The following is a 26,314-nucleotide window of genomic DNA, read 5'->3' as shown; positions in this document are numbered from 1 at the left end:
CTAAGAATGTGGCCTGTTGCACAGCACTCTATCCTATGGCTGCAAAAGCCTCCCTGGCACATGCTATCCAGCACTCTGCCTCCCTACGTGTAGGAAACTTGCCCTGCACAAGCCCACTCCCTCTGCGGGCCTGGAAGAGCAGGAATACCATGAATTCCTAGGGGTAGGGCACTGTTCCCATTATAAATAAATCAGAGGCTCAGTTCCCTGCTCTAGCCCACAGGGTTATTCTCCCTCCTTGAGACAAGGAGGAAAACCCAGCTCATGGTCCAAGGTGTTTATGCTGTGCTTGGTGGCACCTGGAGCAGAGCACTGGCCAAAAAATGCCACACCAGGAGATACTTTATGTGGCTGCTTTTCCCAGCAGGAAAAGCAGCCAGAGAAGTGCAGGGCTTGTGCAGCCAGTCCTACCACACAGGGAAACAGCTGGAACAGAGCTGTTTGAGGGGAGCTGCAGAGTCAGGGTTGTAGCAGTGCCCAGAGAGGTGGATGGGGCAGGGCTGGGCCAGCACAGGCAGGTGGATGCCAAGGAGAGCGTCAGCAAAATGTGTGGGACTGAGCAAGGGCAGATCTAGCTGCAGAAAGTCCCTGGGCAGGAAGGACAGGACAGATCAGCCACAGACCAGACAAAAGGCCTGAAGTGGGGGAGTAGGAAGCAGAAAAAAATCAGGGAGAAGTGGAAGAACTCAGGAAAACAAGGAAGGTGAAAGGGTGCAACAGGCACCGGGCATGCTGTTACTGAGAGGCTGCACTTTCCTGCTCCTCTGGAGGATACATCCCACTGCTCCTTCGACACCATCCAGGCTGGGTGCACAGGGAAAATCAGAGCCCCTGTGCAAAGAACCAAGGCTATACTAACGGGGCTCAAACTGCCAACAGCTACTTGTATGGGGGAAACTGGTCCCACGACACTGTAGAGGGTAGGGCTGGATGTAAGGGGAGAGCAGAGCAGTTCTCCATGCCTTTTGTCCATCCATCAGGGACTGGGCGCTACAAAGACAAAGTCCCGTAGCTAAACGGGCAATCGAGGCAGGGCCCAGGGGAGGAAAGAAGTCCTGCACCTATAGTGCGCATCCAGGTGGGACCCAGGGGAGGAAGACTCCCACGCCTGTAGGGCGCATCAAGGGGCTGGGGATAATCAAAGCCCTGTGCCCGTGGGGTGTGCCCGAGCTGTGCCCCGGGATCTCAGGGCCTCACAGCACACCCTGGCGCTCAGGGAAACGCCCTCTCGGCACGCAGCGGAGGCCGGTGCTGGTGAATGCCGACATCGGGGCGTGCGGGACCCCGCGCTGCCCGCCGGGGCGGGGCCGGGCAGAGCGGTGGAGGGGGGTAGGGGGGTGGGGGGTGTCTCCTGCTGGGTTCGGCGGGGACGACAGCGGGTCCCAAGGAGTTAAGGGCTGTCCCCGCCCCGGCCCCGCCCCGCCGGTGCCGGCGCTCGGGGCGGCGGAGGCGCGGCGCCGGGCCGCGGCAGGGGTCGGGAGGGCGCCGGGCCATGAGCGCGGAGCGCCCCGGAGCGCCGCCCGCCCCTCGCCGCCGCCGCCGCCGCCGCCGCCGCCGCCGCTAGCATAGCCCAGGGGGCCGGAGAGCGGCGGCGCCCCGTCCGCGCGGGTGCCCCGGCGGGGATGTGAATGGCGCTGGGGGTGTTCGGCGGGACCGACATGGAGTGGGAGAAGCTACCGCGGCGGCCCGGGGAGGGCGATGGGGAGGCGGCGGGGCCGTGGCCGGGCTGCGGGCGGCTGCGGCCCTCCTCGTACCGGGCGCTGCGCAGCGCCGTCTCCACCCTGGCGCGCATCGACGACTTCTACTGCGAGAAGATCGGGGCCGGCTTCTTCTCCGAGGTCTTCAAGGTGTGCGGGGCGGGAGCGGGGATAGCGGTCCTCGGGGCATCCCGCCGGGATCGGGCGTCCCCCGGGGACCGCGGCAACAACGCAGCCCCGGCCGCGCCCTCGGCTGGGGACTGTGATCCCCCTCCTCCAGCCCCGGCACCCGGGCGAGGCTGGGGGGGGTGTTCGAGGCGGTGCCGAGCGGAGGGGACCCGGGGACGCTGCCGCTCGGCCCGTCCCGGCCGGGGCTTTGTGCCTCCATCCCCCGAGCAGGGGGAGGGGAACGCCGGCTGTGTTTACAGCCGGGGAGGCTGAGCGCTCCGAGCGCTGCGCCGTGATTGCGCGGGGGGTCGAGGGGTGGCCAGCCGAGCCCCGGGGACACCTGTCAAAAGGCTGGACATCCGAGCTCGCCCAGGGTGTGCCTGTGGCAAGGAATCCAGGTGGCGTTCTTAGCCACTCCAAGGTGATGTCTGGCGTTGTCGGGCCTGCTGAACAGGTGATGTGCAGGATTCCCCACGGGACCCCCACGAAGGTGTTTGGCTGTGGGATAGGGGTGTGATGCCGTAGAACAGCACGGGGCTGACTCTAGGCTGAACCCCCGGAGCTGCCTTTGTCCTCCGTCCTCTCTGGGACTGTCAGGGCGGGGACGCCTGTGTGTAGCCCGTGCCGGAGATACGGCTGGTGGGGAGCTCAGGGTTTCCAGCCGTAAGGCAGAGGTGCATGGTGGCAATATCCTGCTAGCCCAGTGCACTGCTGCTTGGGATGAAGGGCTGTGCCTCGATGTCACCACCACCATCTCTCCGGCAGAGGGGAGGTGTGTGCATGTGTTGTTTTGAGCCTCAGCATCACTTAAAATGCCATAAGTCACTGGGCTAGGACTGCCCTAAAGTGGTGATCTTGTGGCTTCATATCCCTTAAAGAGCAGCTTAGAGCTGGACACAGCTCCCACAGCCTGCCACTGGTGTCATTGGCAGCACAACTGGGCATTCACATCTTGTCAGTACCATGGGATTCTCTCCAGCCCTGACTCCATTCCCCGCTCAGCAGGGAGACCTCAAGACCTATCTCCTCCTCAGCCACAAAAGCGGTGTCCTGTGAGGGGCTATGGAGAGTGTACAGAGGTCACTCATGCTCCCTCCTGGAGCTCCCAGTGGAGCCATGATCTCCCTGCTGGCTGGGTTCCTGCTATTGATCTCTGGCTTGGAGTGCACAGCAGCACCTTGGAGCAGAGGGAGGCATTTAATAATATCAGGCGTGGATATGGCTCTTTAATAATGGATGCTCCCGTGTCTCAGTGAGGCCATGGTCTCTTATTGCATCGCTGTTTTCCCAGACTCTGCAGGAGCCACAAAACGGTCCCTTCCCCCATACATTGTTTAGGTTCTTGTGGGGGCCACTGGCATGGAGAATTTGGGGATTGGCAAAAGTTGAGGGGTGGGAAGGGAATCAGGATGAGTAGTCGACATGTGCATGGTGGCAAGGAAGAAGGGATGGGAGGGGGCCAGATGGGGCTTTGTGCTCGTGCGGTGGGTTGAGTCCAAGAACTCAGCAGGGTGGTGGGGTAAGCCTGGGATCTAAGCTGGCGTTTGGCCGCCAGAGCTTATGAGGAGGACAGAGCTTGGCAGGGCAAGCCAGGTCCCATTTTCCTCCCACCTCCCTTGTTTGTTCTTCAGCTTTCCAAGGCTGTGGGCACTTGAATCTGCCTCCTCTGTGTGCCTGCTGAGTCCTACATCATTCCAGCCTTGATGGGTGAGGGGGACAGGGAGGGGACCTGGACTCTCTGCCTCTGCACAGGTAGCTCAGTCCTGGTGTGCAGCTGAGCCAGGGCCAGGCAGGCATCTGACTTTCTTTTCTGCATTAAAGCCAAAGGGCTCAGTGTGTCCAAGCCCTAGTGTCCCAAGCTAGCCCCTCCAGTCAAGCACCTCTCTCAGAAAGGCTGTCCAGAGCAAACAGGGGACACCAGTGACAAGAAGCTGCTCTTTTTCATGGTGCTTGTTCATAGCTGATCCCCCACTGTGCTGCAGAGCAGGGCTGTTTTCCCTCTGGAGCAGCTGGTTCTTATTGCTTTTCCCTGTGCAATTTCAGAGGCACTAGCCCCCCCGTTTCCTCAGATACGCAGACATTTCAGGAAGCCACCTCTATTTCCAATTGACTGAGCAGATTGAGCCAGGTCTGTTTGTGCCAGGCATTTTCTCCAGCCCTTAAACCACTGTTGCATCTCTTCCCCAGATCCCTCTCTTACTTTCCCATGTGCTGTCTGCAGCAGACACGGGGGCTGTGGGCAACATCCTTGGGGCAGTATCCAGAGGCCTTCACTCATCTTAATCTCAACCTCATGTCCTGATGCTTCACATCCTCTTGGAAATGCCATCTCCCAGGGTGCAGCTGTATGATGTGCTCTGCCCAGCACCCCATTTCCATGGCATTCTGTGTTTGTGTGTTTGTGTGGATTAGCAGCTCCCAGCCTGGGCAGAGCTCAGGAGAGGGTTTTGGCATCACTGTCACTTGCCCATCTCTGCTCACTTCCTCATCAACCTTTCAGATTTTCTGTTTACTTCCAATTTTCCAGTGCAACTAATGGAGCAACTCCCTCCCTCTTATCTGCTGCTCTTCATCACGGTCCTTGCCTTGTTTTACACAGCGGAATGAAGCAGCATGACACCGATGGGGAAACTAAGGCAAGTAGGGAGGAAGTGAACTAGCCAAGGTCAGCCAGCCATGGCAAGGCTGGGAGCAGCTCTGGCCCCACAGTTGCCGCTCTGGACTCCTGGGCACAGGAAAAGTGTTGTGCTGACCAGCTGGAGACCTGCCAGCCCTGCTCCTGCTCTATCATGGGGCATGCTCCAGGCTTGCCAGTCAGGACAGACAGTGATCTGCCACCACGGTGCAACACTGGCACTGCCCCGGCTCCTGGTGTGCCCACAGTGCCTCTCCTGGGAGAACAGCAGGTGGGGGTTGCTGATGCTCAAACACTCGCCAGGAGCAGGTGCTTTGTCTCTTCCTCAGAGAAGGTCTGTCTTGACTGATTGTGCCTTTTCCATTTGATGAGCACGTTTTCCACTCCCACCCAGTTGTGTTATTTGGATTCTTGTGAGCTCAGATGCAGCTGTTGTGAGTGGCTGTGGGGTTACCAGTGGCACTGCTAGTTCCTTTGCCCCCCTCCTGTCTTGCCCACAGAACTCTCTGGGATGACGGGTGCAGGGTGGTGTCCTTGTGTGACTGTGCATTGCCTGTGTGGGGCAGGGGGCAAGGGAATATGCAAAGAGTGAGGCTATGTGCCAGGCCATCCCCAGTGCAGGGGGCAGGCTGCTGAGACCTGCGGGTTGGGAGATGTCAGGGAGCTTTGCCCCATGTCTAGACGGGAGTGCCGGCTGTGAGGAGGGAGCAGGCTGTCTGCTTGCTCTGATTAGCATGCTCTTTAAATAAGACTCTAATTTCCGCTGTTAGAAGAGCTCAGAGATCCCTTGTGCCCGGGCTGGAGCTGCCGCCAGCCTGTCCCATCCCCCAGTCCTGTGTGCTAGCGGCAGATGGGATGGGGATCAACATGCCACAGCACCCTGGCTCAGCCACGGTACCCCCCTGAAATGTCCAATGGACCAGCCATGTAGGATGCCAGGGAGCATCCATGAGGGGTGAGGGCTCGCCTGTTTCCTGGGCTGGGGACAAATGGCTTGCCCTCCCCCTGCAGCCCCACTCAGCTGCCCAGCTGATCTCAGCTCCAGGGAATGTGCTGGGATTCCTGGGCACCATGCCAGAGTGCATGAGAGAGGAGAGAGGGGACACCTTCCTGCCCGAGGAGGTTGTACTGCCTGCTCCCTTCCCTTTATGTCAGTGAGGGAGGAACCCCCTTAGTGGGGGGCTTCAATCCCTCTGCAGTCATGGCTGGTGCCCTTTGCTGCTGTGTCTGCATCAGAGGGCAGCCAGGGTGCTGAGCTGGTGTTGGAACCTGGACAGACTGGGTAAACTGGCCAATGTCTGTGGAAACCAGGGAAAGGGAGCATAACTCCTTCCCTTCTGTCCCAGGTATGGGCTAGCCTTAAGCCAGAGAACTTGCAGGGGAGATGGCAGAACAGGGCCTCGCAAGTGTGCTCGGGGCGAGGACATCATGCCCCATGGAGATGGAGTCACGGGAAAAGACACTGGGGCAGGGCTGTACTGGCCAGGAGCTTCTGGGGTCCCTGGGATAATTCCTGGAGAAGCAATTTTCACCAGACCTCCCCTCCCCAAGGCTGCATCTCCTCCGGTCTTTAGGTGTTCAACACCATGTGACTGCACTCAGACCTCACTCAGCCTATTCCAGTGGCAGGTGGCTTTTTAATGAGGAATTAAACTGCAGGCACCTCCTGACTGTGTAGAGCTCAGCTGGTGCCCACCAGATGCTGCTCCCTGATGCCGGGCCGCTGCTGCTGGCAGGGAGCTGACCAGCCCTGTGGCACATGGCCACCAAGTGCCAGCACTGTGCGTGCCACACAGTATTCCTGACGTGGGCGCGTGGCGCCAGAGCCTTGCCGCCTCCAGCCATCCTGGCGGGATGAGCCTGCCTGCGCCACTGAGCCGGGTCCTGCTGTCTGGCAGCTGCTGGTGCCAGCCAAACTGACCGAGCCAGTCCTGCCAGCCCCACATGGCGTGGGAAGGGAAGGAAGCACTGCCACCAGGAGAGCTGGATCAGGAGTGATGGGTTTTGCTAGGCAGCACCCAGTGCCAGAGGTTTGGCAAGGCTGTGGGTCATGCTGGCCTTGTCCAGGCCCTGCTTTCCTCAACCCCTGATTCCATGGGGAGCTGGAGGGACCAAGGGAGACTGTGCCCACCCTGCTTTGGTCACACAGGCCCCCACTTTAAAGCCTGCACTGAAGCCCAGCTGAGAACCCTATTTCTGGTGTTGCCCTCAGCTGCCCCACCAACAAGGATGGGGTGGAGGGAAGACCGCAGTGGTTGAGATGGGTGGGGTTGCCCCTTGCCTTTGATCCAGGTGTGGCCAAGGAGTCCTGGTGCATCAGGATGGTGTTGGTAGCAGTTCCAGGTGCTGTTAGGCAGTGGTGTGGTGGGCAGGATAGTGAGCACAGGGAGGACTTGGAGCATCATTAGATGGAGTGCTCTGGGTGCTCCCCGCAGCAGACACGGCAGCGTCACCCTGGGACAGGCTCTCCGTGAGCCCAGCAGCTCAGTATGTCCAGTGCTCAGCAAGGAGGAGGCATGGGGAAATCCACCCTCCCTTCTCCCTGCAGCATGATGGGGTGCCAGGATAGGGGCCTGTGGTGGCAGGTGTCTGGGGTGTCCCCACTCGTCCAGGGTCCATTCTGAGCTCTGCTGTCACATGGCCCCTGTTGGTGGGTCAGGAGTGCCAGCTGGCTGTCTGGGGGTGGCTGCAGGTGATACAGGTATAAGTGGAGCAGGGTGCCCACAGGCAGGTGTCTGCTGAATTATTCAAAGCTTCTCCGTGAGCTCAATGAGCTGATGGCGGCATGGCACAGTTATTCCCTTCCACTCTGACTGGGACTGGTTTGGCATCAGTTTGGCACACAGACATGTAGAAGGCTCTTCAGAGGGGACTCATTTCCCCCAGGTCCTTAGAAAGGGATGTGCTGCTGCCCCATCCCCTGGGTATTTTCTGTTGGATAAATCCTCATCATGGCATGCACCCCAGGAGTAATGCCACCCAGGGGGTGAGAGGAGAGCCCTGGAGGGCCCAGCTTGCCAGCATCCCTCTGTTTTGGTGGGGACAAGGGCCAAGCTGTGAGCAGTATTGGGGTGCTGGGGATCCTGCCTCCAGCCAACCCCTGTGTTTTTCCTGGGAAGGCAATCCCTGAGGTGAGGGGTGTTGTGGGGGTGTCGTGGGGCTGGCATCAGCTCAGCAGCCTCAACCAGCATTGACTAAAAAGGAGAAGAGCAGGGAGCTGACGGCAGCGCTGAGGAATGCCTGCGCCTCCATGCACAGTGCACAGCTCTGTGTGTGCTGGGGGGCAGCTGGGATCCACTGGGTTGTCCCCCTCAGCAGCTGTTGCTCCAAGGCAGGGTGGCATCCCCCCCAGCACCTGCTCAGGCAGGGACCCTCAGCACAGGTTTGTCCCCCCCCATAACAGTGCTAGGTCAGGGCATCCCATGCTCTTCCCTTGCCCTGCACATGCCAGGGAGCTGCAGATGGACGGGGTGTCCGTGCTTGGCCATGCTCCAGCTGCTGTTCTTGGCAGGGGACCAGGCCCCCAGATCGCATGACAGTGTTGGGTTGGGGCTGGCTAAATATACAGCTTGTCCAAGCTCCATGCCCTGCCAGGCTAGGGTCAAGCACTACAGCAGTTGGCCACACCTAGAGCTGGTTCTGACAGGCAGCATGTCCCCTCTTTTCTCCACTCCATGCTGGTATGGTCTGGCTTGGTGGTGTTGACCCAAAAAATGTTCTCCTTGATGCTCCCCGGTCCTGTACCTGCCTGTTACTACACTTGAGCTGGGCTCACAGCTTACGGGAGCTGTTGTTGTCCCTTGGGAGTTCAGGGCAATGTGGCATGGTGGAGGGAGCATAAGAAGGAGGGATCCCAGGAAGGATGGGGCTGTGTGTCATCAGTAATGGGAGTGGTTGGAGATGAGGGGAAAGTGCCCCCCTAGCCATAGACATCCCTGGGGTGCCATGGGATGCTTAACTCCCCTCTCTGTGGCTGGGGTGGGTGCCAGGAGAAGCCTGGTGTCCATGGGGGCTGCAGAGGTGCAAAGAGGTGGGTCTCAGCCTTGCCTGTACCCCCCCTCCAGGTGCGGCACCGCCAGTCGGGGCAGATCATGGTGCTGAAGATGAACAAGCTGACCAGCAACCGGGGAAACATGCTGCGGGAGGTGCAGCTGATGAACCGCCTCTCGCATCCCAACATCCTCAGGTAGGACCTGATTCCCCACTACCAACCCCATTGCCCCCCTTTCCCCTAGCCTGGCAGTTTGGAGCTACTGCTGATGCTGGATAAGCTCTTGGGGCTTGTCCCTGCCACAGTCACCCTCAGGTCCCCTCTCTCTCTCACAGGTTCATGGGGGTGTGTGTGCACCAGGGACAGCTGCATGCACTGACAGAGGTAAGAGTGTAAGAACAGCCGTGAGTCTTGAGTCTCTTGGGGTTTCTGCAAGCCATTGATGCCTATGGGGACACATTCTTGGCCTGTGGCATGTGCAGGCAAGGCCTGCTGGGGGGCTGTGGGGTGGTTGGAATTGGAATATGCATTAGGATAAGAGATGGGCATCCAGTATTACGGGGTGGGGGTAGGGATGCTGTGATGCGATGGTCCAGCTCTTCCCATCAGTACATCAACGGTGGGAACCTGGAGCAGCTGCTGGACAGCCCTGTGCCCCTCTCCTGGTCTATGCGTGTCAAGCTGGCCCTCGACATTGCCCATGGCCTACGCTACCTGCACTCCAAGGGCATTTTCCACCGCGACCTCACCTCCAAGGTACAGGATGTTCCAAGGCACTGCATTGCCCTTATTGTCCCATACTCATGTTGCTGCCTTGCTGCCCCAGGCATGGAAGACTGGGAAGCAGGAGGCTGTGCTGTGCTGGGGCATTCTGAAACCAGTAGCCAGGGAGGCAGGGCTGGCGTAGTTGGTGTGACAGGTTGGTCCTCCTGTGCCCACAGAATTGCCTGGTACGCTGCGAGGCCAGTGGCTACACAGCTGTAGTGGGTGACTTCGGCTTGGCGGAAAAGATCCCAACCTACAGGTACATGGGCAGCATCCACCTGTCCATCCCTATCCCTGGAGCCCACTCGGAGCAGAAGCTGGAGAGGGATAGATGTTGGGGATGCAGCTAAAAGGGTAGGAATGGGGGTGGTGAGGTGGTCCCTGGTGGGGGGGGACCTCCAGGAGCAGTTTGGGAATGGCTAGGAGGGGATGAAGAAGGGAGTGGTGCGAATGGGGAGAGATGAGTTTGTAGGGTGCGTGGAGGTAGGCCAGGAAGGGAGGTTGAGATGGTCGTCTGGGCTGCCACAGCAGGAGGATGGGAGGTTGGACATCTGGGGGACTGGGCAGCCTCTAATATTACACCGTGTTTCCCAGTGAGGGCAGCGAGAAGGAGCCACTTGCTGTGGTGGGCTCCCCGTACTGGATGGCACCCGAGGTGCTGCGTGGGGAGATCTACAACGAGAAGGTGAGGCTGCCCTGTATGGGGCTTTACTCAGGCTTGTGCTGACAGTGATTTGCAGTTTGCACTCCTGGGCTGCACCTAGAGGGAAGGAATTTGGCATCCCTCTGGTGACAAGATGCCAGAGCCCCAGTGGCTCTGCAGGGAGGAGAAGGGCTGTGGCCTTGCGGAATGGTGGGTACATCACCTCAGGGCTGCAGGGCTCCTCCGTGACTCCCCACTCTCTGCAGGCTGATGTGTTTGCATACGGCATCATCCTGTGTGAGACCATCGCTCGTGTCCCAGCTGACCCCGACTACCTGCCCCGCACTGAGGTGACTCTGGGATGGGAACAGGGAGAGTTGTGGGTAGCAGCACTGGGGCTGGGACCACTTCATCAAACAAGGGGGGCCATTCTGTGTTGGGCAGAGACTCATGTGCAGGACTGGTCCCACATCTCAGGGCTAGGGTGCTGTCCCACTTGCTGCCCAGAGAGGGATGGCCTCTGCCGGTAACCTCAGAACCCATAGTGATCCTGAAAAGGAGAACAGGGCAGTTGGATTCAGGCAGAGAGCAGAAGTGATATCTGTGTCCTAGCATCCCCCAACCTTAGCCCAATTTGGGTTGACATCAGGGTCCTCCCCACTGTGTCCCAGCTGGGTTCTTCCAGGTCCACAGCCCTGTGTGATAGTGCAGTAGGGAGGGGGCCAGGCCATGTTGGATCCCCTGGGCTTCTGGTGTCCCAAGAGATCCAGTCTTACACCTCTTCCTTTCCCTGGTTCAGGATTTTGGTCTGGACGTCACCACTTTCCGCACCATGGTGGGAATTGACTGCCCAGCGGCCTTCCTCCAGCTGGCTTTTCACTGCTGCAGTGTGAGACTCCCACCTCCACTGACTGCCCTTCCCTGCCAGGACAAGGCGGGCAGGACAGGCTGCTCACAGGGAGAGCAGGGAGCTGCCTTTGCTGTGCAGGGCTCCCTGGGATGCTTAAGGAGACACAGACCTGACAGGGAAATCCCTCCTGCCCACAGATGGAGCCCACCTCCCGCCCCTCATTCCTGGAAATCACGCAGTGCCTGGAGAGCATCTTGCAGCACCAGCTGGGCACCGAGGGTGCCAGGACCACCCTGTTCGGCATCGGGGAGAGTCTACCTGCATCTGGAACCTCAGCCACACTCAGTGGTACGTGGGCACCTCGGGGACATAGCAGGGTGTACAGAGTGTGGGGTTTCCTGTTCTACCCCATCAGCTGTAGGGGGAGGAGAGGGGGGTGTGTGAAGTCTGCAGGATAGAGCTGATCTGTGTTCCTCCTTGGGGTGGGCCTCTAAGTTGTTGGGTGCCCAGCATCCCCTAGCACCCTACATGGGCAGCTGCTGGCTGCTGGTGACACTCTCCTGTGCCCTTGCCCAGGAGTGGCCAGGACACCAGCCAGCCACACCGAGCAGTCGCCCCTGCGTGAGCTGGGGACACAGCATTTGCAGCCAGACCAGTGCCTGTCCCGCAGCCAGTCTGACATGTTCCCTTCCAAGTCACCTGCCCTGCTGTCGCTGCTGGAGCCTTACAGCGGGGCCAGGTCCAAGGAGATGTCCCCCCGTGTCAACCCCTTCTCCCAGCGTGAGGACCTGAAGGGGGGGAAGATCAAGCTCTTTGATACGCCGAGCAAGTCGGTCATCTCGCTCACCTTAGACCTGCCGCCCCCCGCCCCACTGCAGCTCAGCAGCCCTGTGACACCTGAGCCCGCTGTGGAGGTGCAGTGTGACTTCTCGGCACCCACCACCAGCCCCCGCAAGTGCCACTCTCTGCCCTCCTCTCCTGAGCTGCCCCACCGGGGGGGCCTGGAGCTGGCTGTGGGGTCCTCTCATCCTGCTGACAACCCCCAGGCTTCCACCCTTCTTCCTCCCCCAGCATGGGGAGGAGCCTCTACCCCCAGCTCCAGGGCAGAGGAGCAGATGGACTGTGGCCCAGACACCTCTAAGCTGCTGCAGCCCACCCCGCTCCCCCTCAACAGCAACTTCATCCGCACCGCATCCTCGGGCATGCGGCCGTGGCAGCCTGATGTGCAAGGACCCAACGGGCTCCTCATCAATAACAACCATGTGATGGTCAGTAAACCTCTGGCCTGGGGCAGTGGGCTGGAGCACGGCTTCTCTGAGCTCAGCATCCCCTGTGCAGCAGCGCTGGAGCGGACAGAGCGCTCAGCCATGCTGCCCGGGCACAGCTCTGGTGCCATGCTGGAGCAGGATGATGTGCTACCCTGCCCTGGCTGCTGCCTGAGTCCCTTCAGCTTCAGCTTTGCCTCCATCTGCCACCGGCCAGCACCCAGTCCGCCCCGCTACCAGAACCTCAACTGCGAGGCCAAAAGCCTCATCTGCCATGATCGGGGCCAACATGAGAAAGCCCCGGGGCCAGTGCTGGCTGAGCCCAGCCTGAAGCTGCCGGAGGCACAGTCCTAGTGATGGGTACCCTGGGGAGTGGGGCTGAATCCAGCTGCCCCTTGCACCCCTCTGCAGCCACAGCACTGGGCAGTGCAGGAGCCTGGCACATCCCCACAGTCTGTCATCAGCACGTGGTGGCTGCCAGTGGCCGTGGTGCCAAGTGCTGTGGCTGCTGTGGCACTGCCCAGGCACTTGGGCAGCCACCCCAATAGGATCAGCCTTGGGGATCTGCAGGGAACCCTGGAGGTGGGCTGGGTCTCTGCTGGGGACCAAAGTGCAATAACACCGCTGCCCTGAGCACTGCCCCGAGCGGCAGGGCTGGTCCCCCGCGGGGACCACAGGGCTCAAGCCCTGGATCCAGGATCCCCTTTCCCCAAGGGCTCACCGTTCTGCAGGCTCTCGCAGAGGGGTATACAATGAGCCTGCTGCCTTGGGAGAACTGGGAGTTCCCTGCGCCCAGGCAGGTGAGAGGGACTGGGCTGGGGTAGAGAGGTCAGCGTGTGTATGTGTATTTTTGGGGATCCTAGGGGGCTGGTGGGTGCACCCATGTGTGTCCACAAGTGTGGGGAGCACAGCCAGTCCCTGACACGGGGAGAAGAGGGCAGGGGACCGTAGAGGGGCAATGCCCATGGGCAGTGCACGGGGAGGATTGCCAGCACTGGGGTTGTCCCTGCCTGACTGATGCTGAGGGTTGGGTGCTGAGTCAGCACAGTGCCTCATATCCCCCTAGCACACAGGTTTGGGAGAAGGCTGCTGGCAGAGGGGCCAGGATGCCATCCTGGCATCATGGGGATGGGGCCAGTGGGCAGCACAGCTAGGCTGCCTGGCCCCCGGCAAGGGTGGGAGCCGGCTTTCCTCCCTCCTGCACAATGCACTGGTGAATGCAGAACTCTTTGTGTTTTTTATTATTATTAATAATAATTGCTAGTAATATATACCCAGCTTATTTAAAGTGTTCATTAAAAGCTGAATGTCCCAGCAACTCAGAGTGATGGTTCTGTCTCTCAGGTGCACATCAGATGTGGGCTGCAACCAGCAGGTTGCATGGTCTTTCCTGGGCATGCTGGGGAACTCCTCCAGGGCTGCAAACCAGCCTGGCTCAGCCCAAGATCTCAACTCCCCTAAAGCGCCCATCTTGACTGAGATGGCTTCAGACAAATTCCCTTTCATTATTTAGTTTCTTTGGGTTCATGCCCTCGAGTGGTATACAAGAAAACAAAGAGCAGATGAACTGGGTCTCTTTATTGCTGTAAAGTAGGTTTAGCCAGCAGGCAAGACAGAGGAGTGACACATACCCCCCTCCAAAAAGCCTGCCTTTAACACCCTCTTGCTCTTCATGCAAACTCACATAGCAGTTCATCAACTATAAATGGCACACACAACCTCATCATAAACCAAGAGCATTTTCGCCTGGTTGAACATAACTTCCTCTGTTCTCACCTGGCTGCAGTGTTACATCAGGGCTACTTTGCTTAATCTTCACATGTGCACGTGTGTAGCAGCTATTTAAAGTCCTGATGAATTGTCTGGCAAAGCAGCAGCCTGCTACAAGTGCCTGAGTTAACTTTTGCTTTTGAAAGGTACAGTCACACCATGGGACCCTAAAGGTCATTGCTCTACTTTCTAATTAGCGCCAAAAAAATCCCCAAACGTCAGCACAGGCGCCAGACAGTTCAGGCTCAGCTTCCCTCCTTAGGTGCTGAGGCTTTGTCGAGGCCATTGAGTGCTGGGTTGTCTGAAAGCCATGGCCAAGCTGCTCCTGCGATGGGTCAGGCGGAAAATTCCTGCTGCGGGGAGGGGACTATGTGGGGGTAGGGCGGTACTGTCCCCATCTCCCACTCCTGGCACGCCAGCATTGCAGCTCTCTCCGTGCTGGGGATGTGGCATGGCTCCAGTGCTGAGTATCAGTGCTTGATCCATTCTGCAGCCAGTTCCAAGCTCCCTGTTGCCCACTAGCTGTTGTGCTCAGGAAGACCCAAAGTGTCCCATGAAGGTGTGGGGTCGGCTGTGGAGCCTCCACCACTCAGCCAAAGCACATCAGCTGGAGGCAAGGGGCCACTGGGTGCCAGTGGGAAGGATATGGGTGGCCCAGGGGCAGCGGGCTGTGAGAGGGATGGGATGGGATGGGATGGGATGGGATGGGATGGGATGGGATGGGATGGGATGGGATGGGATGGGATGGGATGGGATGGGATGGGATGGGATGGGATGGGATGGGATGGGATGGGATGGGATGGGACACAGCAAGGCTGAAGCAGAGGCAGTGCAGGGTGCAGATGCTGCAAGAGAAAGCAGAGGAGGGTGAGGGTGAAGGTGAGGGTGAGATTCTGCTCACACTCTACCACATGCAACAGCATTGGGGAAAGCACCTTGCCAAGGGTTTTCCCCCATCTTGCCCCTTTGGTGAGCCATGGCTTCAGGGGAAGCGTTCAGACCTAGAACACCCATGGCAGTGAAGGGATGGAGGCAGACTCCCTCCAGCACAGGGAAATGACTGCTTTCCTCTCCCTTTCTAAGGGAGGGGGTCAACATGCCCCAGACAGAGCTGCAGGCTCCCTGCTTTCCCACACGCACACCCCACGTGTCCCTGACTCAGTAGGACTCACCACAGCAGTGCAGGGGCCAGCAGCCACCATCATCTGAAAGGGAGGCTTGGCCCTGCTGCCTTCTCACAGATCCAGAGGTGCAGGTCACTGGGACCAGTGCATTGGGCAGGTTTGATGCTCCCACGGCTTATTATGGCACAGGTTCCATTTGATTTTGACTGCCATGGCCTGAATGGGGAAACAACACACCAGGCACTGACATGTTCTTTCTCCAAACCCTCCTGAGGCTGCTGAGAGCTGCCTTTTGTACACTGGCAGAGGAGGGGTTGGATGCCGCAGTCAAAGGGAGATCCTCCAGTCCTCCTCTACTGATTTCACAGGCTGAAGGCTCAGCTGATGTATTCCCTGCACTTTCTTGGGCATGCTGAGAAACACTGTAAAAGGTTAGCAGTGCATGTGACAGCCCTTTACCCGCCCCTCTCTCAGCCCTGCTGCTGGAGGTTATTCCATGGCAGTGGGGTCCATGAAGGTCCTCCATGAAGGCACGTGGATGAGCAGAGGAGCTGTCCTGAGCCCTGGGTCTGCTTTGGGTGCAGCTTCTGTGGGAGGGCTGAGGATGGAGGGCCAGGTACTCAGAACCTGGCCAGACAGGTTTGTTCCTCCCCAGTGCTCTCAGACACTGCAAGAGGAAGCGGCAGCGAGCTGAGGAGGTGGTGCACGTGGCAGGGAGGACCCCAGGACTCTCCACAGACAGGAAGGCTTGATCTCCCTTTGGAGAGGAATCAAGAAGGCATGGGGCTGATAGAGATGGTCCTCAAACACCTTGCCTAGGCCCCAGACAAAATTTGAGGTTTCTTCTGTCTACTCCTGCTGCCTCCTGTTTCATATGCCCTGCCTTTTACCCACTCCCCTGAGTCCTGGCTTTCCATTTGTGTGTCCTCTAAGTGCCTCATCACACCGCTGCACCCACCTCCCCTCAGTCCCTACTGCTCTGATGCTCTTTATTTTCCCAGGGCCTGTGCCTGGAACTGGGTACTGGTTCTTCCTAGAGCCATGCCAGAGGACGGGAGTTTTGGCAAGAGGCAGTGCTGCCATGTACCTTTCATAAAGGGAGCCATCCACCCAGAACCAGGCCTCCGAACCCCCCTCACTCTCTGGGTCCTCTTCCTCCAGCCAGCCATAGTCGTACCAGGGAAAACTGCCCTTCTGCAATCCAATCCAGTATGGGACATCTGCATTCTTCAGGAAGGTCTGGGGAAGAAGAAAATGTGCTTTTCCATGTTTTATTCCATGGCACCTATGTAGTGTAGTACTATGTATTTCACAGCAGGGTGATCATCTCCCCAAGGAGCCCCTGGGGCTGAAGTTTCTTGAAGCAGGACAACTCAGCAGCCTGGTGCCCTGTTCCACCTTGGGAAACATCCAGGGGTGCCAGAGCCTTTCTATCCCATGTCAACCAGCAGCCATGTGCTCCAGAGAACAGCCTTGCACCCTCCAATGTTTTGGCAGGCCAGGGGCCCCCCAGAACCATGCTAGCCCATCTGGGGACCCCATGGCTGGATACACCATCTCCTGCCCTCAGCTCCCCGGCACCCTACCGGCACAGTCCAACGACTCCAGGATTTGGTGACCAGGAGCTGAGAATATGTCTTCTCACACTCATCTCTGCTGTCTTCCCATGTCTTCTTCTCCGAGGAGATGAAGAGGCACTTGCCCCTGTACAGCAGCCAGCCCGAAGGGCAGCAATCTGTGGGTAGGGGCACAGCTCAGTGTCTCACCAGGGGCTTGCTCAGCCACAGCTGCCCTGGAGGATAACAAGGAACAGCCCCACATCTTCCCGGCAGACATCACAGGCTCAGTGCTTGCATTCATGCATATCTTCAGCCCTTAGACCACCCTGTCCCCACCATGTGGTAAAAAAAGCCAGTACTTGCCCCTTGGCACCTGCTGAGGGGTGCCAGTCACCTGGAGCACCACATCCCTGCTCCTTCATCACCCTACCTATAGCTGTGCAGGAGCGCAGGAGGGCCACGGTGCTCTCGCTGTTGTTGAGCCTCCCCTGCACCTCCTGCACCTCCCTCTCTGTCTTGCCCAGGACCCCCGTGACACGACGCAGCTCCACGTTCAATCTGTCCAGCTCCAGCTGGCTGATGTTGCCCTCACGCCACGCTTGCTGCAGCTCTTCTCTGGCCCATGCCAGCTCCAGTTGTGTCTGCTCCAGGCTCTGCTCCCGCTCCCTCAGCGCTTGTGACAGGCGGCCCTGCTCGGATGCATGCTCGAGGGAGGTGTCCCGCAGGCTGCGGGTGACCTGCCAGTCTGGGGACAGAGGGGGTGAGCTGAGACATGGGCATGGGACAGTTCAGATGCGGGACTGACCCTGCTTATGGCAGGTGGGATGGGCAGGGCAAGGCAGAAAATTATCCATGACAAATGGGAAATGATGGGAGGGAAGCACACAGCAGGGAAGTGTACACTTAAGGGTTGGGCAGGATCTGGCAGGAGAGAGCAGAGCAAGGCAGGATGGGGCATAGGAGCAGACACATCAGGTTAAGGGCAGGGAGGGTGCATCGATATGAGGCTGGGCAATGCCAGGATGGGAAAGAAAAGGAGCAGAAACAGAGAGGAAGATGGGAGGGAAAGGAGGTGTGAGGGATGTGTGAGGGATGTGTGAGGAATATAGACCAGCTTGTGGCAGACAGGACAGAGAACTCAGCAGTGAGTGTGCGTGAGTGTGCCTCTATTCACCCACAGCGCTCACCCCAACCAGATGCCTCCCTGACCCAACCACTCCCTGCCCCAGATGTTCACAGTACCCCAACTCACAGCAAGCCCCCAGGGCCACAGTGGCCACCAGCAGCAGGAAAGTTGCCAGCAGACCCACAGGGATGCACCACCGACGGGACCAGCACCCTGCATGACACAACAGACAACAGATATCACCTGAAGAGCTGGAAAACCCCTGACAGCCCCCAAACCTCCTTCCTTGGTACAGGCAGGAGAGTGGTGGCATGACAGCACAGGTGGCATGGTACGAGTAATGGGAGTGGGAGGACTCCAAAACAGCACCCGCGACCCACACCAGGATCACCTTGGGTCTGCTGGAATCCAGCTGGATACTCACCTGAGCCAGGCTCTGCTCCATCCTCATCCTGCCCTGCCAGTGCTGGCTCTGTGTTCTCATAGGGACTCTCTGCCTCATTCATGCCGAAGGCTGTTGGAGGAAGGCAGGGAAGAGCAGCTGAGGCCATGGGGTTGGGCATGGCAGCAGTAGCATTGGAGGGCCAGCGAATTCTCACCTGCCTCCAGTGCCTGGCTGGCCATGCTCTGGCCCCCCATCACTTTTGCAAACCTCAGGTCGGCATAGAGCTGGGCCATGTGGGCAAACGCTGGGCAAGCCCTGAGCCTTGCTGACTCCTGCTCTGCCCTTGGGATGCCTTTCTGAGATGTCCCTGTTCCCGGTGATTGTGCTGTCACTTGGAGGTGCAGCCAGCATCTGCAGAAGCAGAAGTTTGCTCTGCACTGTAGCAGATGGGACTAGTGAGGCACGGCTGTGGGACCATCACCCTCTCATTGGTCCAAGAAACACTGGCCCATCCCCTCCCACGCCCTAAAAGTGCTCATGGTCCCCATAGGCACAGGGCAGGGTGAGGGCAGCACAGCCAGATGTTATAGCAGTAGCAGAGCAAAAGATAGACCCAAAACCCTGGGCTTACTGGAGAGCCAGGGCAGAGCAGGGTAATCCTGAATACGGGAGCAAATTGCCCTGTGGACAGCTCTGTGGAATTCTTCACAGATAGAGATTTCCCCTCCCAGCCTCTGATAATGGGAATTTCCCTGTGATGTATTTTGTTCCACTACCTCTCATCCGCTCCTTGGTCCCCTCCAAAGAAAACCCCAGCTTTAGTGTTGCTCCAAAACAGCCCTGGAGAGTTACAAAATTCAGTGACTTCCCCTTTGCCTTCCCTTCCCAAGACCACAATACCAGCATTCATGACATGTTCTTGATCCCTCCAGGTCCTCAGCATCTCAGAGGTCTCTACTGAACTGCATCCAGAGAAGGGCAGGTTTCAGAAGGGATGCCCACAAACCCTCCCACTGCTTCCCATTGACTGCTACTTCCTCTCACTCCATTCCACTGCCTTGCCATAGCCTCCCACTGTCTTCCAGATGGCCAGATGGGCACATCTGAACACAGCCAGTCCCTAGGACAGCACTGGAGGTGCACAGTGGTGCTGGTGGAGCACAGTGTTACAAAGCCACTGTCCATCATCTCTGCAAGAGCAAGGGAAGTTCTTCATCAGTGGAGAAAGGGAAAAATCAAAGCCAGCTTCAAAGGGGACAGGAAGGAGGTTTAGGAAGCTAAAGGTTGAGCAGCCTCTACTGAAGAGGCTGGAAGAAAATGGAGCATGTTTGCCTGGGCATGCAGGGGGCCCAGACCCAGAGAGGACATGCAGGGGAAAGGCCAGTGGGATTTATTGGGTGACTGCCCAATGTACCTTCTACTGCTTGGAAGCACTAGCCTGGGGAAGAGGGGAGAGCAATGGGGTTATTTATCATGACCTTTCTGTGTCTGGGATGTGGTTTTCCATAGTGTACTTGCTGGCAGAGTAGAGAGATGTGGCCATGATGAGAGGAGAAGTGAAAGCTCATGTTGCAATGTGGAAGTCCCTTTTAGGTGTTAGGGCAGTGATGCTCAGATCCTGGAGCAGACCATCAAGAAGAGGGACCCTCCATCCTGGATGGAGTCAGCAAGCAGAGTTACCTGTTTCCAGCTGGAATCCAGACCTGCTCTTCCCTGCCCTTGGGAATTTGATGAATTCTCTGTAGGCTGAGCCCTACAGCTCTGCCCCATGCTCCAGCTCCGAGCTGCACTGCCCCAGTGCTATCCCAGGGGACACTGAGCAGTTTCGGGGTGTGGAGGGGAAAAAGATGATGGTGCCTGGCCAATGGCAGGGCGCCGGTGCTATGGCCCTATTTTCCCCTCTGCTGCACCTCAGCACACTTCTGCTTCTGCAGAAACCAGCTGCATTTTCCTTTTGAAGCAGGGCACAGTGCGCAGGGCCATCGGGGCCAGCCGGGGCATGGCCCAGAGTGTGGTCTATGCTGACCTGAAGTTTGCCGCGGGCCCCCCACCCACCGTCCCCGATGATGATGACAGTCCCTACGAGAACGTGCCGCTGGGGCCGGTGACAGCAGCGCCCAGCCCAGGTGGGAGCAGGGATGCCCCAGCACAGGGTGGTGGCAGGGGACCACGGGGCGATGCCTGCGGGTGCTTCTCTCTTGCAGGGCTCTGGACCCGGCGATGGCGCGACCCCACAACGCTGCTGGCAGCCAGCCTGCTCCTGCTGCTGCTGCTGTTGGTGGCCGTCGTGGCCCTGGGGGCTTGCTGTGAGTCGGTGACTGCCGCGGGGTGGGGGCACGGGGAGGGCAGCACCAAGAGCGAGCGTCGGGCTGGGCGAGGGACAGGCTGCAAGGAGTTGGGCGAGGGACTGGCTGCGGGGGGCTGTCAGGGAGGAGAGGTGCCTGGGGCTGGGGTCCGGGTCTCTTGCATGGCCACCATGAGCTGCCTCCCACTGTCGACCACTGCCTCCCCTTGTCTCCCCTTGTCTTTTCCACTGCCATCTCATTGCCTTCCACTGCTTCCCAATCCCTCACACTGTCTCCCACTTTCTATCACTGCATCCCATTTCCCCCCACTGTCTTCCCACTGCCTCCCATTGCCAACCATTGCTTTCCATTTCCTCCCAATGCCTTCTACTCCCTCCCATTGCCTCCTAATCCGACTGCCTCCCCATCACTACCTTCCATTCCCTCCCACTTACACTGCCTCCCCATTTTATTCCCACCGCCTCCTGCTACCTTCCCATTGCCTTCCAATGCCTCCCATTTCCTTCCCATTTTCTTCCCACTGTCACCCATGACCTCCTACTGTCCTCCAAACCCTCCCACTCCCTCCCACTGCCCACCACTGCCCATCAAACCCTCCCACTCCCTCCCACTGCCCACCACTGCCCACCAAACCCTCCCACTCCCTCCCACTGCCCACCACTGCCCACCAAACCCTCCCACTGTCTTCCCACAGTCTCCCACTGCCTTCCCACAGTCTCCCACTGCCTTCCAATTTCTCCCTTGCACTTGCCACCATTGGGGTTTCCACTCCCTTCCCACTGGCATCCCCCAGACAAATGTCCACCCACAGCCAGATACTCTTACCCTACTCTCCCTTGCAAGAGTCATGCCCCAGGCAGGGCGCCATGTCTCAGCTCACCTGCCCTGTCCCCAGACTGGCAGGTTTCCCGCAGCTTGCAGGACACCTTCCATGAGCACATGACCGAGCAGGGCCGCCTGTCACAGGCACTGAGGGCACAGGGGCAAAGCCTTGAGCAGACACAACTGGAGCTGGCATGGGCTAGAGAAGAGCTGCAGCGAGTATGGCATGAGTACAACATTACCCAGATGGAGCTGGAAAAAAGGAATGCTGAGCTGGGGCATACCCAGCAAGAGCTGGCTGTGTTGCAGAAGGAGATGCAGGTGGTGCAGGGGAGGCTCAGCACCAGTGAGAGCACTGTGAGCAGCCTGCGTGCCTGCGTGAACACAGGTAGAGCCTGATGGGGTTGGGGCACAGGTGATGCAGGGGATGAACGCAGCCAGGCTGAGGTTCCCAAGCATCCATGGAAGGATGAGCCTCTGAGCTGTGCCCTTGCCCCCAGATTGCTGCCCCAAGGGCTGGGTACTCTATAAGAGCAAGTGTCTCTACATCTCGGTGACAAACAAGACCTGGAAGCAGAGCCAGGAAGACTGTATTAATCGATCTGCTCAACTGCTGACAATTGACCAAGACAAGTGGCCACCATTGACAGTGCCGGTACAGAGCACGGGGTTGTGGTACACCAGGAGGGTGGGGCTGGGCAGGGCTCCCGTGGGGCCAGCTGCAGCAGTATCTGTGGAGGCGCCATGAGGTCCAGGTCCTCATCCTGGCAGTCTGAGGGGAGAAGCACAGCCAGCCCTGGGGCTCCTGGGTACCTGGCAAGTGCTGGTTGTGAAGCAGGTAGTTGACAGCTTCTCTCTGCCCTAGTATTTTGTGCACGAGTCTAATGCAAAATACTGGATTGGACCAAGAATTTCTTACAGGACCAGGAGATCTTCTGTGAGAACAGAAAGCAGGTACCACTTTTAAGTGCAAGAGTCCTTAACACAAGCACCTGCCCCTTTGCCATACTAGAAAAGTGCTGTTTTGCCCCTGTGACACCCCTCAATAAAAGGGTTGATGGTTCCATGAGCAGTACCCCAAGGGAGGGGGGTGAGCACAGAGCCAAGATGTGGGATGCAGTTCCAAATGTCCAAGTGGCAGAGAAGACCAGGAGGAGGAATGTGACACTTCCTCAGGCTCTGTGCCAGGTGCCTTGCCTGGCCCTGCAGCACTGGGATCTATGGGAAGTGGTGACCATGGTGAGGAGGTTGTTACTGCAGCCCTGAGATGTGTCCTCTTCCTAGGAAACACCATAATTCAGAGTGCTGGTCAGTAGTTACCTGGGAAATGTGGAATTATCCTTGCGACCGTACCTTCCAGTGGATCTGCGAGAAATCCCCAGAGCTGAGCAGTGCATCTGAGACCCGAGCTCCTTTTCTGGCCGAGGACTGACTGCTGCCATCCCCCTCCATCACTGGACTCAGGAGCAGGACCTGTCCTGAGACATGAGATCCTGTCCCCTGAGCACACTTTGTGTCAACTGTGTTGCAAAACTGCTGGGGGAAAGTGTCTGTATTTTAAAGCAAGGATTTCGGAAAATAGACCTTATTCCCCTCTCCCACACTCATGCATAGACATTATACCGCTTTGTACTGTGCCACTGCACATCCCTGTGTGCCCTGGCCAGTGCAGCTCTGACCCAGGTCTCCAGTGCAGAGCCCAGCTGCCACCTTCTTTGTTACCCCAAGGCTGCCAGAGCTGCAGGATCTGCCATTTGCATCTTTTTAGAGATGGGGGATGACACGCTGATGTCCTCCACCTGTCCATTTTGGGGAGACTTACAGATTTACAGCCTATCCTTCTCTGAGCACTGACAGTTCTTGTCCTGCCCTTTTTTCTGCTTTCATCACCTGCCAAGGGCTTTGGGCTGGGTCCTGCCTGGAAAGGGTGTTGACAGTGGTGCCATCACCATGAGAAAATGCTGGGAAACCCCAAGACCATATAAGAAGTGGGGGAGTGCTGGGGAGCTTTGAGAACATGGTGGATGAATGAAGAAACTCTGAAACCATGGGAGGAAAATGAGGAAAATGAAGAGCCCTAAGACTGTGGGAGGTGAATGTGGGAATCCTGAGACCATGGAAAGAAAGAGGGTGCAGTAGAACTCCAAATGAGGGTGGTCCTGAAAAAATGGAGGTGCACTAATAAGACAGTAGGAGAGAAGAAGGAGCACTGGGGATAATTGGGAACATGGGGAAAAGGGGAGACCCCTGCCACCAGAGGGGAAAGATCCCTAAGAATGTGGTAGGACCTCATCTGCCAAAGAAGGCTGATGAGAGATCCCTGTCCAGAACTCAGATGGGGTATGGGGGGAGGGAGTCCAGAAAGAGCACTGACCCTCCCTGTCTCACTCAGTGTTTCTGCAGAGAGAGGAATGTGTTGGCAACCATTTTGCTAAGCTGGACTTGAGACAGCCAGCACGGCTTCACCACAAGTCCTGCCCAACCAACCCAGTGGCCCACAATGAAGCAATTGCATCAGTGAACAAGGGAAGGGCTACACATGTCTTCTATCTGGACTTTTGTAAAGCCTTCAACACAGACCCCCTCTATATTTGAGAGAAATTGATTCAATGGATGAACAGCTTAGTGGGTAAGGTTGGACAGCTGCATCCATAAGACAGTGGTCAATGGCTCAGTGTCCTGATAATGTTGGTCCTCAGGGATGCACCTTGTTACTTCATACTCTTTGTCAACAATGTGAGCAGTAGGGACCAATGTTATTTTGTACTTTTTGTCAACAATGTGAGCAGTAGGATTAACTCCACCCTCACCAAGTTTGAGATGACACGGAGCTGAGTGGTGTGTTTGACACCTGAAGGACAGGATGCCATCCAGACAGACCTGGAAAAGCTTGAGTGACCCATGGGAACATCATGAGGTTTGACAAGGCCAAGTGCTGGTTCTGCATCTGGGTCAGATCAACCCCTGGTATCAGCACAGGCTGGGCATGAACAGACCCAGAGCAGCCCTGCCCAGAAGGACTTGGGGATGCTGTGGGTGAGAGGCTGGACATGCCCCAGCCATGGCACTCACAGCCCAGAGAGCCAAACGTGTCCTGGGCTGCATCCAGAGCCCCGTGGGCAGCAGGGCAGGGAGGGGATTCTGCCCCTCTGCTCTGCTCTGCTGAGACCCACCTGGAGCACTGCATCCAGAGCTGGGGTCCAGCACAGGAGGGACAGGGACCTGCTGGAGTAAGCCCAGAGTTAGGAACACCAAGATGTCCAAAGGGATGTAGCACCTCTGCTGTGAGAATTGGGATTATTCAGCCTGGAGAAGAGAAGGCTTCAGGGAAAACTTACTGTGTCCTTCCAGTACCAAAAGGGGCTGCAAGAAAGCTGGAGAGAGACTTTACACAAGGCCTTGTAGCAAAAGCACAAGGGAAAATGGCTTCAGACTGAGAGGGCAGCTTCTAGGAAAGCTTCCATAGAAAAAGGCTGGTAGAGCCAGCCCAATGCCATGGAAAGACTGGGACAGGATTGCACGTCCCCTGCAGTCTCAGCTATCATACCAAACAAAGACCTGCTGTGTCTGGCTTGCCCTGGAGAGTCCAGGCATCATCCATGCTCCTAAAGCCCTGAGCTCCAGCCTCCACTGCCCTCAGTGTTGTAGTTGCCACTAAAAGGACACACTGCAGACCCTATCCAGCCTCTGGTTCATGGCTTCCCCAGGCTGTTTCAGCATGGCTGCTTACTCGCCCACCTTGATGTGTGGCTTCTCCTTTCTTCCCAGCTGCAAGATTTGGACTTTTACCCACTCCAGTATCAGCAGGCTCCCATCAAACCATTTCTCCAGGCCTCTCTCTACCCCAGTCCTGCCCACCAGTATACACACTTGTGGTTTGGTGTTGCATCCCAGCTGCCTGAGGCCATCCCCCACCCATCATCCAGTGCACTGATGAAGGCTCAAAGGAGCATAAACCCCAGGATCAACCCTTCAGCAACTGCCAAGGGCATTACTGACACCCACTGCAGCCCTCACACCATTCAGGTTCTCCACACAGACTCTTCTCCTCTTCTCCTGACTTCATAAATCCCCACTTTGCCAGTAAGGAGAACATAGAACACCACATCCCAGACCTCAAAGGTACATTATAAATGTCCTCCATTGCTCTCCCCTTATCCACAGCCCACTGTTCCAACAGCAGCAGGCAGGTCAGACAGGCATCACCTGCCCTTGGTAAATCCTGCCTGGCTTTCCCCGTCCATACTGGATGGTCACATGCTCAGGACGTGGAAGGCAGCAGAGGTGAGCTAGAAGGCTGGTACAGACGTCCCCTTGCTGAGGAATACCTCTGTTCCAGGTAGCTGTCCTTGCAAGGTGCAGTTAGAGATGCAGATCAAAGTGCAGATTGAGCTCTGGGTGGGTGGGAGCCCAAGACAGGAGGCTGTGAACTGCCAGCCTTTGGGATAGCAAAGGGCAGGAAGATGAGTGGTGCCAGACAGATATATGGACATATCAGGAGCTAGGAAATGCTTTTGGATAAGGAGAGAGAGGGGCAATGTAAGCAAGGTGGATGGACACAGAGATGGGGCAGGAGAAGAGAACTGAGGAGGAGGAGGAGCAAGGCTTGAGCACAAGTAGACATTGAGGGGATAAAAGCCCGGGGGTTTGCTTGTTGGGCATCTCTCCTCAGAGGAACCATCTCGAGCTGTTTCGGTGTTACTGTGCTGTGAATAAATGGCTTTGTGGAATGAGACATCTGAGACTTCCATGAGAAACCGGTGACAAAATGAATGCCCATGGGCTTCACCCCATGGTCCCACTGCCATCACCCAGTGCTCACCCTGTGCTGGGATATCCCTGTGGCAGAATGCAGCTGGGCTCTCACACAGCCTGGCCACTGCCAGTACCGGCCCCAGAAGCAGGTTCTTGTAGTGAATGTCATCCTCACTGGGGTCTGCAGGGCACGTGGGAACAGTGAGCAGGGGTCTCAGCAAACTGTAGGTCAGGGTAGACCACACCCTGGGCCATGCAGGCAGCTGGGCAGCAGCAGCCCAAGAACCCAGTCCTGTCCTTCTCCATTGTGGTAAGGTGGCAAAATGTGGCTAAGACCATACTGCGTGGAGACACATCTTCATATGCAGAAAAGAAGAAGTAGTTGGTTTATTTGCAAAAAGTGGGTTTTTTCCTGAGTATGCTCTCACTTTAGGGGGTGGGTGGGGGGGGGGT

The 26,314-nt window shown here is 57.6% G+C and overlaps 3 protein-coding genes across 3 annotated transcripts; 2 read left to right on the top strand and 1 right to left on the bottom strand.

Moving 5' to 3' along the window:
* The first annotated feature begins 1,628 nt into the window (after positions 1–1,628).
* On the top strand, positions 1,629–13,323 carry TESK1 (testis associated actin remodelling kinase 1). The gene is made up of 10 exons (XM_062513023.1): positions 1,629–1,847; positions 8,565–8,686; positions 8,827–8,875; positions 9,101–9,247; positions 9,433–9,515; positions 9,851–9,941; positions 10,166–10,249; positions 10,699–10,788; positions 10,947–11,097; positions 11,326–13,323. Exons 1-10 carry the CDS (start codon positions 1,629–1,631, stop codon positions 12,366–12,368), a joined length of 2,079 nt encoding a protein of 692 aa, XP_062369007.1. The 3' UTR covers positions 12,369–13,323.
* A 1,237-nt stretch (positions 13,324–14,560) lies between these two features.
* On the bottom strand, positions 14,561–26,116 carry LOC134056712 (B-cell differentiation antigen CD72-like). Its single transcript, XM_062513581.1, has 9 exons — positions 26,102–26,116; positions 18,193–18,262; positions 18,018–18,107; positions 17,720–17,806; positions 16,898–17,212; positions 16,495–16,643; positions 15,996–16,147; positions 14,957–15,124; positions 14,561–14,629 (listed from the first exon to the last, which is right to left on the bottom strand). The coding sequence occupies exons 1-8, from the start codon at positions 26,114–26,116 to the stop codon at positions 14,986–14,988; spliced, it is 1,017 nt and encodes a 338-aa protein (XP_062369565.1). The 3' UTR covers positions 14,561–14,629; positions 14,957–14,985.
* On the top strand, positions 19,843–22,538 carry LOC134056711 (B-cell differentiation antigen CD72-like). Its single transcript, XM_062513580.1, is given in 6 exon segments — positions 19,843–20,104; positions 20,183–20,284; positions 21,180–21,494; positions 21,607–21,761; positions 21,972–22,081; positions 22,391–22,538. Coding segments are annotated over 6 exon segments (1,092 nt in total).
* Positions 26,117–26,314: the final 198 nt, after the last annotated feature.

This window comes from Cinclus cinclus, chromosome Z, assembly GCF_963662255.1.
Source record: "Cinclus cinclus chromosome Z, bCinCin1.1, whole genome shotgun sequence".
In the NCBI taxonomy this organism is placed as follows: Eukaryota; Metazoa; Chordata; class Aves; order Passeriformes; family Cinclidae; genus Cinclus; species Cinclus cinclus.
The sequence above is the reverse complement of the archived record's forward strand: the minus strand, read 5'-3'. Positions and strand labels throughout refer to the sequence as shown.

Excerpts from the sequence above, each read along its gene's own strand:
- TESK1 (XM_062513023.1), top strand. The coding sequence starts at position 1,629 with ATGGCGCTGGGGGTGTTCGGCGGGACCGACATGGAGTGGGAGAAGCTA. Across the intron at positions 1,848-8,564 it reads TCTTCTCCGAGGTCTTCAAG|GTGCGGCACCGCCAGTCGGG; the intron begins GTGTGCGGGGCG and ends CCCCCCCTCCAG. Across the intron at positions 9,942-10,165 it reads GGGAGATCTACAACGAGAAG|GCTGATGTGTTTGCATACGG; the intron begins GTGAGGCTGCCC and ends CACTCTCTGCAG.
- LOC134056712 (XM_062513581.1), bottom strand. Across the intron at positions 17,213-17,719 it reads TGTGGCCCTGGGGGCTTGCT|ACTGGCAGGTCACCCGCAGC; the intron begins GTGAGTTGGGGT and ends CTCTGTCCCCAG. Across the intron at positions 16,148-16,494 it reads GGAGTCGTTGGACTGTGCCG|ACCTTCCTGAAGAATGCAGA; the intron begins GTAGGGTGCCGG and ends CTTCTTCCCCAG.